The sequence below is a fragment of the Notamacropus eugenii genome, chromosome 2 (genome assembly GCF_028372415.1).
Source record: "Notamacropus eugenii isolate mMacEug1 chromosome 2, mMacEug1.pri_v2, whole genome shotgun sequence".
Classification (NCBI taxonomy): Eukaryota; Metazoa; Chordata; class Mammalia; order Diprotodontia; family Macropodidae; genus Notamacropus; species Notamacropus eugenii.
In genome coordinates, this window is record NC_092873.1 from 345,908,164 (window position 1) to 345,922,935 (window position 14,772).

The 14,772-nt window shown below is 39.4% G+C and overlaps 1 protein-coding gene and 1 long non-coding RNA gene across 7 annotated transcripts in view; one reads left to right on the forward strand and one right to left on the reverse strand.

Annotated features, from left to right (window-relative positions):
* The window catches only part of EFCAB3 (EF-hand calcium binding domain 3), a 481,176-nt gene that overhangs the window by 162,414 nt on the left and 303,990 nt on the right, over window positions 1-14,772 (reverse strand). For all 6 annotated transcript variants that reach the window (XM_072645908.1, XM_072645906.1, XM_072645907.1 and 3 more), the window contains 3 exons: window positions 7,203-7,271; window positions 5,184-5,288; window positions 3,315-3,368 (listed from right to left, as the gene is read on the reverse strand). In XM_072645908.1, coding sequence (XP_072502009.1) covers window positions 3,315-3,368; window positions 5,184-5,288; window positions 7,203-7,271 — 228 coding nt within the window. The remainder of the gene's footprint in view (window positions 1-3,314; window positions 3,369-5,183; window positions 5,289-7,202; window positions 7,272-14,772) is intronic.
* Window positions 1-14,772, forward strand: part of LOC140528240 (uncharacterized) — a 60,334-nt gene that overhangs the window by 30,260 nt on the left and 15,302 nt on the right. The gene's annotated exons all lie outside the window — the stretch shown is intronic.

Genomic DNA, 14,772 nt, shown 5'->3' on the forward strand with positions numbered 1-14,772 from the left:
TGAAATCTCTCTATTTTGCTACATAGATGAATTGGTTCATTTAGCTTTTCTATAGTAGCTCATTTGGGACAGTTAGGTGGTGCAGTGGATAGAGCACCAGTGCAGGAGTCAGGAGGACCTGAGTTCAAATCTCAGACACTTGATACTCACTAACTGTGTGACCTTGAGCAAGTCACTTAACCCCAATTGTCTCATTCTGGGTCATCTCCAGTCATCCAGATGAATATCTGGTCACTGGATTCAGATGACTCTGGAGGAGAAGTGAGGCTGGTGACCTGCATAGCCCTCTCTCACTCAAAACAAAGTCAAGTGCAAGTCATGTCATCATTTCTCTGATAGCATGATCTTCTTCGGCAACGAAGAACAAACGAACAGAACAGTAGCTCATTCAATTTCAGGATGGTGGGCATGATTATTTTTGCCCAATTTGGTTACCTAAATCATTTTGCAAAAGTTTTAAGATTTTATCTTTTTCATTCTATAAATTATTTTTACTTTTGTGCTAACTATGATTATAGCACTTAAAATTTTCTTTTCTACCATCCATACTTTGAACTATCTTGCTACTGACAAGCGATTTTTTTCCCTAGCAATAGTTAGCAGCTGTTTTTTATTTTAATTCAGTCTTCTCATTGTTCTTTCAACTTCAGGGAGACTATGTTGAATTTATAAACCATCCCTTCAGCTGTCAGGTCCCTGTGAAGGTCTCTGCTTGTTTTTTTAAATATTGACAAGATGGTTTGTAGCAATATGCTGTGAGTTCTTGGCATTGTTTTTGATCACACTTTCTTTTGCATTTTGATGTAACTGATCATATTTTATTGTGTACTTGAATGATGTATGAAATGCTTGATTTCCCTACACCAACAAATGCTGCAACATCTCTCAAACAGCCATTGAAATGTGCTTTTTATAAACTAATGGCACAGGAAGGGGCGGGGGGCAATAGAGGATGGTACATTTTTACAGTGCCAGGCACGTACTAAACACTTTAAAAATATTATTTCATTTGATGTTCAAAACAATCCTTAGAGGTAGGTTCTATTATCATTAATCCCATTTTATAATTGAGGAAACTGAGGCTGAGCAAGATTGTCACTTGATCCAGGTCACACAGTTAGTAAATATCTGAGGTTACATTTGAATTCAGGTCTTCCTGACTCCAGGTGGTGGCAAAAGGCACAAAAGAGAAAAAGAGGTGTAGAACGATAGCTTTAGGGGTCTGGCAGGACCTCTACTTCACTGCACCAAGAAAAGCCAAAAAGGATGAATTAGGGAAGTATGATAGAAAAGAAATAAATTAAGATCGACCGCCAGCCTGTAATGTAATGGGCTGCTCTGTTAAGTAGTGACTAGAAACCATCAAGTAAAGATGGGAAGAAGGAAAAAGAGATAAACCAAATATTTCTGTCTTATTTTTGGCTCAGTGAATAGAAAACAGAAGAAGAGAGGAAGGGATGGATCTCCTTGACTGGCAGGGAACATGCTTTGGATATGTCTTTAGAAATCATCTGAATAATCAGTTCAGAAGTGTTTCAGATTGAAGGATAGAGACCTAGTAGCAATGCTTTCTGTCACAGGAGATTGTGTGCAATCTCTGTGGGGAAGGAGGATATATTATGAAAACTGCCCAGGAGTTGGTCCTAACTAATGAGAGGCAACCTCAGGTGGGGTCAGCCTCAAAGTTGGGGATGAATAGGGAAATAAAACAACTGAGTCAGGAACACTCTCCCACATGAATGTGGGCAAAACTGCCTCAGGCTTTAAAAGAAATGGAGAATAAAGAAGATGGATTTCATGTGGTGATAGGAAAAAGAAATGAAAAAAGAAGGAGGTCTGTTATAGTAATAGCACATTGTCTGCATGACCCGGGGCAAGTCACTTAACTCCTCCGGGCCTCAGTTTTGACATCTATAAAATGAGTCAAGTGGACTAGATGACCTCTAACATTCCTTCCTGCTTTAAATGTATGATTCTATGAAGTGAAGACATGACAGCTAAGTAAGAGGAACAGCAGAGAAAACAGCAGGGAGAAGCTAGCTCTTCCTGAGCAAAGGAAAGGGGTAGATCTGATGCTAAAAAAAACTTTTGTTTGAGGAGAGCGTTTTAAGTAAGGCTGCGGTTATCTTTTGGAGAAATGACTGGAGAGAAAATTCAACAAAGTATGTTCTTGAGAAGAGAATGTATATCTTCAGCTCTTTTTGATGAGATTAGGATTGAGGCTTTTTTTTTTTTTTTGGTCTTTTGTATTCCTGATACTGCCAATAGCTTAAGAACTCAAATTGTAGAATTTTCCAAAGAGATTTGGTGCTCAAGGGTATAAATGAAACTGCAGAGACAGTCAGTGATCTTTATTAGACACAATATGCCTCAATCTATCAATCAGCTGGCATTTATTAAGTACCTACTATGTGTCAGGCAGTATACTAAAATTCTTGGAATACAAAGAAAGGCAAAAAATCCATCCTTACTTTTAAGGAGTTCAGTGTAATGGAAGAGGCAACATGCAAACAACGAAGTACAAACAAAATATACATATGGAATAAATTAGGAGTAGTCTCAAAGGAAAGACACTACGATTAAGAAAGATTGGGAAAGGCTTCCTATGGAAGTTGAGACTTTACCTGAGTCTTCAAGGAAGCCTGGGAAGGATAGGAGGCAGAGACAGAAAGGGGTAGAGGGAGCAATGAATAAATGGTTGCTGGATGATTGATCAATTGATGAGAAGGGGAAAGGAGAGGAGAAAGGGAGAAGAAGAGGGAGATTTCGTGGCATGGGGACAACTAGTGGAAATGTTGAGTTGGGAGATGGAGGTTCCTCCTGTGGGAATAATAGGCAGGAGGTCAGTGCCACTAGACTGTAGAGTACATGGAGGTGAGTAAGGTATAAGAAGCAACTGGAAAAGTAGGAGGGGCCAGGTTATGAATGGCTTTAAATTCAGGGGATTTTATTTTTGATCCTGGAGGTGATAGGGAACCACTAGAATTTACTGACTGGTGTGTGTGTGTGTGTGTGTGTGTGTGTGTGTGTGTGTGTGTGTTCAAGTGACATGGTTAGAACTTTAGGTTAAGAAGATCAATTTGACAGCTGAATGGAGGAGTGACTGAAGTGGGGAGAGACTTGAGGCAATGAAACCATTGAACTACAATGAATAGCACAATGAGATTAGTAAAGCAATGTCCAGAAAAAAAACTTAGCTGTATGTGGAGACTGACATACATGCATATATTATAGACATGTCCTACATATATGTAAGATACAAGGTATCAGGATTTCACTTTCAGGATGCCTTCTCATAATAACAATTTGCTGACCTTCAAAATTCTTCAGAGAATCTATCACTTTATCCAGTTTTATCTTCCCATCAGCTGTAAGACAAAGCAGAGTTTGGTTAGAGGCTCACAGAAGAAAAATGGTATAAAGTACTGAAATATGATGAAAAGTAACAGTGGAAATCAGCCATTCTTGGTGATTTCAGAATTTTATACCATCTTCCTTTTAGGTGAATATGAAATGGAGGAAAGGAAGAAATTCTCCAAACCATTATATTAATTTGCCTATTCCTGTGATGTGGATGCTATGTAACACAACATTCAAGACCATAGGTAGCAAGTGGGAAACAGAGGCAGATGTAGCACTCAGCTCTGATATCATCTTCTAGACTCTCAAACATGGTACTTTGGGATGGGATGGTAGAGACTGTGTGTGTGTGTGTGTGTGTGTGTGCATATACACATTATATACATATATACATATACACACACACATACACACACATATATAAATATATATATTTTTTGTTTGTTTGTTTGGTTTTATTTGGCCTAGTGATTTCACTGGTTTAGGGAATTCTGTGATCCCTTTACCAATGCCAATCGGCAGTTGCCTGCAACTTAGGGTCTTACAGTGACTAACACAATGAGGGACTAAATGACTTTCCCAGAGTCACAGAACAGGGGAACTTATATCTGGGTCTTCCTGACTCTGAGTCCAGTTCTGTCCACCGTTCTATACCACATTGCTCAAGACCCTTTCCTACTTTAATTATCTCTTTCTATGTGTATTTCAGAAATCCACTATGAATAAAAGGATCACGGTTTTAGAATTGAAAGTGATGTTGGGTGGTCATTTACTCTAACCTATACCTGAAAAAGAATCCCTACCTTTGCTTTCTAAATACTAGAGATGTTGTCATCCTTAGAGTCTTCCAAGACAGGGCATTGACCCCCTCTAGAGGCAGGCTGTTCTACTTCTGGACAGTTCTGGACAGAACTGACCTTTTCCTGACTTGAAGTCTCAATTTGCCTCTTTTGCTGTTTCTATGAATTGTGCCCTCTGGGGTCAAAAAGGGTAAGTTTACTCTCTCTTCCATATACTAGACCTTCAAATGCTTGAAAACAGCCATCATGTCCTTCTGGACTCTTTTCCAGGCTGAAGAACTCCAGTGCCTTCACTTTCCTGGTTACAATCCTCTGGATGATCTCTAGTTTTTAAAATATGGTACCCAGAACTGAATACAATAGTCCAAATGCGCATCATTGTACTGGTTGGGCCAAAGTAAGATGATATGTTCACTTATTCCTGAAAGTTCTACTTCTTTGAATTCAGCCCAGATTACATTACAGTGCTGACTCATATGGAGCTTTCAGTCCACTAAAACCCCCAGATCTTTTTAAAATAAATTGCTGCCTAACCATGCTTTCTCTCTCCTCTACACATGAAGCTCAGTTTTTTAAGCCAACCCTAAAACTTTACATTTGTACCCATTGAATTTCATCTTATTGGATTCAGCCCAACTACTTTGTCAAGTCTTTCTGGTTTCTGACTTTGTGACATGTTGTGTTACATATCCCTTCCAGCTTTGTGTGATAAGGAGATTTGATGCACATGCCATCCAAATAACTGGTTTAAACATTAAAACGTTACACTGTTGAGGGCCAAGCAAAGAGTTCTGGGGTACTCCACTTGAGACTTTCTGTCAAATTGACATTGAACCATTAATAACTAATCTTTGATTATGACTATTTAGCCAGTCCCAGATCTAACTAACATATATTATCTAGTTCACACCTTTACCTCTCCTAGTACTTAATAAGTTTTTGTTTTTTTTTTAAAAAAAATATATCACAAGGATCATGATCCTTAGCTCTCATGAAAGGTACAATGGAAAGTGAAAAACTTACCACTCTCTGGGTGGTGTTTTAGTAGTTCCTGAAGTTCGTCTTCAGTGAGATAAATCCCCAAGTCCTTCAGAACACCACCCAATTGAGAGCAATCGATCTCATTTCCTTAGGAAAAATATGGGCATGAGAAACATTTATGCTTCCAAAGTGCTAGAGGTAATGCTAAGGTTCTAAACACATTAGTAAGTTGTGAGGTGATTAAAAACAATAACTCTACATGATATTTTCAGTGAAAAAAGCTAATTCTTAAGGTCTTATTCAGGTATGCACAATAAGATTCAAATCAGCAATGTCTCTGCTGCCAAATTATCTGCTGCTTGTTTCACTATCACTGCTTGTAATCCCCACTAATGCTTTTTTTCATTCTCTTCCTTTATGCCCCATTTAAATTTCCTCTTTCTTGCGCCTTTTTACTATAAATGCCTATGCTAAAAGTTAGTCAAGATTTTTCATGAAGCGACTCAACTTTCATAGTTGTTGCTGGCCAACGAGAGCATGCCTCTGTCAGTGAACCAGCTGGTCACAACACATACTAATTAATCTTTAGGTTGTTGGCACTTCTGAAGTATTTCCATCTTTGTTTACTGCAAAAGGGGTTGCTAATTTGCTGCCAGATACACCCCCCTCTTTATTTTTTGTATTCCTGTGTTCAGTTGCCTGATACTTGAGGTTCCCAAAAGTTTGACTTTTGTCAAGTGTTGTGGTTGCCATTAGAAAGAAGGTTCTAAAAGTGATTGTGTGTGTATAAACTTTGCTAGAAGTTCTTGCAAAAGATGCAAAAGTATTCTGACATCCAGATAGAAAAGGAATAATAGTCTCTCCCTCCCTCTCTCTCTCTCTCTCTCTGTCTTTCTCTTTTCCTTTTCTTTTGTGATGCTTGACCATGTTTTCTAGAGCTATAACTAGGGTAGAGAGACTGGGGCTCTGCTCTAAGGTGCCAAAATTAGAGGTCACTGACTTTCGAGGCCAGTATCAGCATTCACAGCCCTTAGGTAACACTTGAATCCCTGCCTTCTTTTCAAGGTTTGGTTTAAGCCCCATCTCTTATGTGAGATCTTTCTTAATCTTTTTAAGTTGTTAGTGACTCTTTTCTTAACTACCAAACTATGTTGTATTAATTTTATATATAATGTGTACATATAGATGTATATATATAAACACATGCTTATCTATATACATGTACATACTACAGATGTCCATGTAGATACACATGGTACAATATATACACAAGGATATGTACACACTTATGTTTATATTCATGTATGTGCAGATAGTTTCCATAGATAGATAGCTTCCCTGGATAGATAGGAGGGAGAAAATGAAGGAAGTAAGGAAAGAGAGGGGGGGAAGAGAGATGGGGGTGAGAAAGAGAGAGAGAGAGAGAGAGAGAGAGAGAGAGAGAGAGAGAGAGAGAGTAAGTTTTAGTTTCCCTGGATAGATTGTAAGTTTTTTGATGGCAGATTGTATTTTTGTCCCCAGTGCCTGTCACATAGTAGGTGTATTATAAATATATACTTATTAGAATAGGAGCAACATAACTTAGTACCTACTTAGTTAAAACAGGAAATTATTAGAGAGTGGACTAGGGAAAGCTCTTTCCAGTGCCAACATTAGTCTTGCATCCCTCCCACCTGCCACTGAGAATATGTTCCATGTTGCTTGTCCCAGGTGTAATTTGATGGCTTGCATTGAGTACAAAAATTCCTTATTGTAGTTCTGGTGTTTCCTTTAAAATCAGCATCCAGTGACATCAAAGCGAAAAGACCCTCAGTCAGCTATTTGTATTTGGCAAGGTACATGCAAAACTAGCTAATTGAATTATTTTTTTCCTTTTCAATTATTTTTTGGCATCACTTAAATATAAGATTACTCTCAAATTAGGATATTCTTTTATGGAATACCCTCTCTATTAAGCCATTTATATTTGGTTTTTATTCAGTTAAAAGCCTATAAATTAACATGGAAGCCTAGAACCAATTGTGAGAGTGTTCTTGTATCCCATCACAACTTTTCACTGACCTTCAGGTATTTCCTCTTGCTGACTTCTTACAATTTCCATCACCTTATCTAGATCTACACTCCCATCCTCTGTAAGGTAAAAATCATGTTTTAAAATAACTGATGAATGTAAAAATAACAAAGATTCATAAATTCTATGGAAATGGATCTAGTTCATGGTTTCTTAACCTTTTTTCTGTGTCTTGGACCCTATCCACACCTTTGATAACAATGTAGTGAATACTCTAGACTTCTTCTCAGATTAATGTTTTTAAAAAATGAAATACATAAGATGACAAAGAAAAGCAATTATAATGATATACAGTTATCAAAAATATTTTTAATATAGTAATGTTATGAGTGATCCAATAACTGGTAATTTTTATTAATCATAGATCATAGATACTATTAATTATTAACAAATGCTATTTAATATTATGTTATTAATACTAAACTATTTCAAGATATTTTCAGAAACTTATGAGATTTGAAAATATCCATGATTTGAATTGGTAACAAAATCACAGATGCTGCTAATACTACTGCAGTTTGTTCCTTATAGTCATAATTGAGGGAATTACTGGAGTTTAGCTAGAGGTTATTAAACATAAGGTTTTAATTTTTTTCCCACCCAAGTTCATGAGCCACCTGAAATCCATGGACCCCAGGTTAAGAATCCTTGTTCTGGGACATTATCAGTGCTCTGGAATTTATTATGGGATTTGGTTCCATTGCAAAATATAGTAAGTGGAGCTAAGTGCCAAGAACAACCAGATTTTTCTCTCTTAATGTTGGTCCAGTGTGCCTACTTGTCTCCACATATGGCCTTGTACAATTCCTGAGATCAGTTTGGCCTCTGGCAGGAACTATGTGAGGAACAATAGGTAATTAGTTGGTTTAGTACCAAAATTCATTCTTGCTGTTGGTGCCCTGGGCCTGTCACTAGATTACATTCTTAGCTTTGCCTTCCTTGTAACTTAGAATACCAGTAGGTCCTTTATCCCATCCTATTTATCTATTTGTCTGCTTTATGCTGAAAGTCCTGTTAAGAACCATCTTTTTTTTTTTTTTTATGGGATTATGATCAGTTTTGCAACTTGTAACTTTGGAGTATGAGTTGATTTCCTTTGCTTTTTCTTTGTTATGTCTTTTTCTTTAATTTGTCTTTTCAGTTCATTATGGTATTCCTTGATATGCAAATTGTCCCCTCCTGGCTGCTTTCAATATACTTTCTCTGATAATGAAGCTTTTGAACATATTACAAATAAGTTGAATAGCTTATTTTTATAAATTTTTCTAGTTCGAAAACCTCAACGAAAAAGGAATTAAATGCCACAAATGGAATAGTTACAGAAGAACCCACTACATCAGGACCACTTCCTTACTACTCCAAAAACAAAACAGAAACCAATTAACTCCGGAGAGTTTTTAATGCTGAACACCTCTTAATTAAGTGTCCTTAACCTCCAACTCACTCTGGATGACGGCCAGTCTCTCCACAGTGGCCGTTCCAATCCTTCTCATCTCTCCTCAAGCCACCCCAAAGCTTTCTCCCCTCCCATACCCACCCTAGCATTTCAGCTGAGAACCTAATCTTATTCTTTAATGGAAAAAATTGAAATTTTCCCCTGGAATCAGTTCTTTCTCCTCTCTTGCTCTTCATCTCATTCAGATATCTTTCCCACTAAATCTTCCTTTGCACCCACAGGTAAGGGTGTCACCTCCCTGATGTCATGGTTCTCTTCAGGAATGATAGAGGGGAATACTACTACCATCACAGTAAAACCAACAGAGTTAAGACTATGTACTCGGCAGTCATCACAAAGAACAAAGGAAGACTTGTGTGCAACACATCCAGTGGACATGTTAGCATGGAGCAGGTCTAGTGAGAGCAGTATGACTTTCATTTCCAGAAGATGTGGGAAGCATGAGTCCTCTCTCCATACATGTCCTAATCACATGTACTCCCTACATGTGTACTCCTCATAGGGGATCCCTGTGCTTGCTTCCTCTTCCCAGTGATGGTGAACAGGCATCTTTGGTAAAGTGTGTTCTAAGTTTAGGTTCTATTGAGAGATTTTCTCTACCTTATCATTTCCTTAAAGGCCTTTGTTTTGTGGCTGCCACATTTTCATTCATAGCATAGGGAATAATCTGATTGAACTATAAGGGACAGTAAGCAACGGTGGAAACAGTTCATCTTCATTACTGGCTGCCAGGCAGCAGCAGCTGGTCCTGGATAGAAGTTTCTCTCCTTTAACTTTCCTCTCCCAAATAGCAGAGAGACATAAACTGAAACATTTCAGCTGTTAAGAAGACTGGAATTTAACAATCCTTTGAAGGATCAAACTATGTCAATTGGCACAGCCCATCTGTACATATTAGGGATAGTAGGAGGAAAGTTTACTTAAAATGAAAATTATATGTGCTCATGGTTATCTGCATTTAAAGGGCATTTGCACAAATAAGAGAAGTTGTAGTAAATCTTAATAAAATTAGAAAGAATTATTTAAAAAATTGCATCAGTTTTTTGTGCCTGATCCTTCTTTACTTCCCAAAAGAAGAGGATAGAAAAATGTCAGGGGCTCTGTGTATGTTTTGTCTCATTAGCTCACCCAATCAGCTCCCACTTGCCCCAGGATTCTCCCTTAGCTCCTTTCCCCCCAAAAGCCACATTTGAACCTGCCAGCAAGTGGCTGCTCAGAGCAGAAGGCATCTCTCTCTAATGCCACCTTGTTCTTCCACTGGCTTAGAAAGATGAATTCACTCTGTTTTTTTCTCCTTCCTGGATTGTTCAATACCAAATTCAAGAAGTCAATGTTCCAGTGACCTCTGGATCAACTCTTCCAGAAACTTCTGGCAATTTTAGTTCTGTGGCAGCCCTAACTGCCTGACTCGAAAGGGGATAAAGGGTCCACTAACAAGACATGACCTGGTAGTGAAAATTATACATAAGGAACTCACTAACTTTCCTAAATAAATAGAGGATAAATCTCCATGTTACAAATACAAACCTTAAAATATCTTTGAGAATTCAACCAATAAACTTTACTAGAAACAGAGAATTATCATAGACAGGAACTGTTGCCCCAACCTCCTGTATATAACATTGATTCACAAAAACTCAAGAGCGACATTTTAGATAGATGTTAGTATGTCAAATATTTAGGTAGATACAGTGGATAGAGCACCATCCCTGGAATCAGGAAGACCTGAGTTCAAATCCATCCTCAGATACTTACTAGCTATGTGACCCTGGGTAAGTCACTTAACTCTGTTTGCCTCAGTTTCCTCATCTGTAAAATGAGCTGGAGAAGGAAATGGCAAACTACTCCAGTATCTTTGCCAAGAAAACTCCACCTGGGTCATAGAGTTGGACACGACTGAAAACAAACTAAACAACAACATGCCAAATATTCATAATCTCCAAGCTGCATGGAACTAAAGCTTTCCAAATGTAGAGACATGGCAGAAGAAAACAAAATTATACGGGAACAGGATGAGGTATATAGCATCCTCTGAATTCTGCAATTGTACTGGAGAAGTTTTCATCCTTGTAGGACTTTAAGGTTTGCAAAACATAATGACTGACAATTTATAAAGGACTTTAAGTTTAATAAAGAGCTTTCTTTACATACGTGATCTTATTTAAACCTCACAACAACATTGTGAGTAGAGGTTCTTAACCTGGAGGTCTTGTGAACTTTTTTTTTATTAGGGAGGTAAGCTGTAAACCTTTGGAGGCACCAGGAAAAGTTTCTGGTAGGATACAATGTTTGAGTTTTATCTTTTTTCTTTTTTAAAGTTATTTTATTTGTTTTCGGTGTCCTACAGTCAGTTCCATATATCTTGGAATTTTTTTCCTCCCTCCCCCTCTGTTCCCTTCCTCTCCCCATTCCCTCCCTGAGACGGCATGCAATCTTATATAGGTTCTACACTTACATTCCTATTAAATACATTTTCATCTTAATCATATTGTGTGGAAGAATTAAAATGAATGGGAGAAACCATGAAACAAAACATAACACAAGAGAAAATGGTCTGCTTCATTCTGTGATCCATTCCATGGTTCTTTCTCTGGATGTGGATGGCATTTTGCCTCAAGAGTCCTTTGGGAATGTTTTAGGTCCTTCCATTGCTGTGAAGGTCTAAGTCTACCAGAACAACTCCTCACACACTGTGGTTGTTGCTGTGTACAAAGTTCTCCTGGTTCTGCTCCATTCACTCAGCATCAGTTCATATAAATCTTTCCAGGCCTCTCTGAAATCTTGCTGCTCATCATTTCTCATAGCAGTAAACTTCTTTTTTTTTTTTTTTTTTGTATTTAACGTATGATTGATATTTTTTTTTTATTATTAAATTTATTTATTTAACTTTTAACATTCATTTTCACAAAATTTTGGGTTACAAATTTTCTCCCCTTTTCTCCCCTCCCCCCCCAAACACCAAGCATTCTAATTGCCCCTATGACCAATTTGCTCTCTCTTCTATCATCCCTCACCGCCCTTGTCTCCATCTTCTCTTTTGTCCTGTAGGGGCAGATAGCTTTCTATACCCCTTTACCTGTTTTTCTTATTTCCTAGTGGCAAGAACATTACTCGACAGTTGATCCTAACACTTTGAGTTCCAACTTCTCTTCCTCCCTCCCTCCCCACCCCTTCCCTTTGGAAGGCAAGCAATTCAATATAGGCCATATCTGTGTAGTTTTGCAAATGACTTCCATAATAGTTGTGTTGTATAGGACTAACTATATTTCCCTCCATCCTATCCTGTCCCCCATTACTTCTATTCTCTTTTGATCCTATCCCTCCCCATGAGTGTCGACCTCGAATTGCACTCTCCTCCTCATGCCCTCCCTTCTATCATCCCCCCCACCCTGCTTGTCCCCTTATCCCCCACTTTCCTGTATTGTGAGATAGGTTTTCCTACCAAAATGAGTGTGCACTTTATTCTTTTCTTTAGTGGAATGTGATGAGAGTAGACTTCATGTTTTTCTCTCACCTCCCCTCTTTATCCCTCCACTAATGAGTCTTTTGATTGCCTCTTTTATGAGAGATAACCTGCCCCATTCAGTTTCTCCCTTTCTCCTCCCAATATATTTCTCTCTCACTGCTTGATTTCATTTTGTTTTAAAGATATGATCCCATCCTATTCAATTCACTCTGTGCACTCTGTCTCTATGTATGTGAGCGTGTGTGCATGTGTAATCCCACCCAGTACCCAGATACTGAAATGTTTCAAGAGTTACAAATATTGTCTTTCCATGTAGGAATGTAAACAGTTCAGCTTTAGTAAGTCCCTTATGACTTCACTTTGCTGTTCACCTTTTCATGGTTCTCTTCATTCTTGTGTTTGAAAGTCAAATTTTCTTTTCAGCTCTGGTCTTTTCATCAAGAATACTTGAAAATCCTCTATTTCATTGAAAGACCATTTTTTCCCCTCAAGTATTATACTCAGTTTTGCTGGGTAGGTGATTCTTGGTTTTAGTCCTAGTTCCTTTGACTTCTGGAATATACTGTTCCATGCCCTTCGATCCCTTAATGTAGAGGCTGCTAGATCTTGTGTTATCCTGATTGTATTTCCACAATACTTGAATTGTTTCTTTCTAGCTGCCTGCAGTATTTTCTCCTTGACCTGGGAACTCTGGAATTTGGCCACAATGTTCCTAGGAGTTTCTCTTTTTGGATCTCTTTCAGGCGGTGTTCTGTGGATTCCTTGAATATTTATTTTGCCCTCTGGTTCTAGAATCTCAGGGCAGTTTTCCTTGATAATTTCATGAAAGATGATGTCTAGGCTCTTCTTTTGATCATGGCTTTCAGGTAGTCCCATAATTTTTAAATTGTCTCTCCTGGATCTATTTTCCAGGTCTGTTGTTTTTCCAATGAGATATTTCACATTATCTTCCATTTTTCCATTCTCTCTTTGTTCTGTGATTTCTTGGTTTTGCATAAGGTCATTAGCCTCCATCTGTGCCATTCTAATTTTGAAAGAACTATTTTCTTCAGTGAGCTTTTGAATCTCCTTTTCCATTTGGCTAATTCTGCTTTTGAAAGCATTCTTCTCCTCATTGGCTTTTTGAACCTCTTTTGCCAATTGAGTTAGGCTAGTTTTCAAGGTGTTAATTTCTTCATTTGGGTCTCCCTTAGCAGGGAGCTGATCTGCTGTTCATGCTTTGACTTCATGTCTCTCATTTCTCTTCCCAGCTTTTCCTCCACCTCTCTAACTTGATTTTCAAAATTCTTTTTGAGCTCTTCCATGGCCTGAGCCCATTGGGTGGGCTGGGACACAGAAGCCTTGATTTCTGTGTCTTTGCCTGATGGTAAGCATTGTTCTTCCTCATCAGAAAGGAAGGGAGGAAATGCCTGTTCGCCAAGAAAGTAACCTTCTATAGTCTTATTTCTTTTCCCTTTTCTGGGCATTTTCCCAGCCAGTGACTTGACCTCTGAATATTTTCCTCACCCCCACCTCACCTCCTGATCCTCCCAGCCAGTGTTTGTGGTCTGAGATTCAAATGCTGCTTCCAGCCTCAGGGCTTTTGGCGGGGGCAGGGCTGCTATTCAGTATGAGATTATGTTCTGGTGCTGAGATCGGGGCAGGGCCACCTCTCAGGCTCAGTTCCCTCAGGGGGTTTATGCACAGACCTTCCGCAATGGATTCAGGCTCCCGCCCGCTTGGGGAGCCCCTGTCTGCAGCCGCCTCTCAGCTTCTACCTCCCGGGGGGGGCCTGAATTATGGGGGCACCCCACTCCCCTCTCGACCCGCCAAAGAGACTCTCTCACCCACCCCTGTCACCTGTGGGTGGAGGGACTTGTGCGGCCGCTGGAGATCCCGTCCCTGAAGCCTGCTCGGATCTGTTTCTCTCGGTGCCGCAGCCGTGGCTGCAGCAGGTCTGGGCTGGGCTTTGTGTCTGCAGCGCGACGGACCTTTTGCGAGAGGTTTGCAGATCCCTCTGTGGGTGGAGGGACCCGCGTGGCCGCTGGAGATCCTGTCTGTGAAGCCTGCTCGGATCTTTTCCTCTAGGTGCCGCGGCCGCGGCAGGGCTGCACTCAGCTCCCAGTCCCGGCGCCCAGTCCGCAGCGCGAAGGACCCCCCCGCGAGAGGTTTGCAGGTCTCTCTGGAACAGAAATCTCCCTCGCTCCAATGTTCCGTGGCCTCTGGGTGCGGAATTCGCCGTGAGTTACTTCCCTGTAGCCATTCTATGGGTTGTGGGTTCAGAGCTATGTGTATGTGCGTCTTTCTACTCTGCCATCTTGGCTCCACCGCAGTAAACTTCTTTAAAAATACTTTGTTCTATATTTCATTTTACATATTTTAAAACATCATTCTGTGAAGGTCCATCCATAGGCTTCATCAGATTGCCAAAACGGTCCATGACAGAAAATGAGGTTAAAAGCCCTTGCTTGAGTGATAGATGCTATGGGCATTATTAACTCCATTTTACAGATGAAGAAACTGAGGGTCAGAGAGGTTAAATATTTTGTATCATGCTACATAGTTAGTAAGCTGTCAAAAGCAGGATTTTAAATCAGATCTTCCTGACTCTAAGTTCAATATTTCCCCCTCTATCTCACAGAACTCTAGTAGGTTCCCC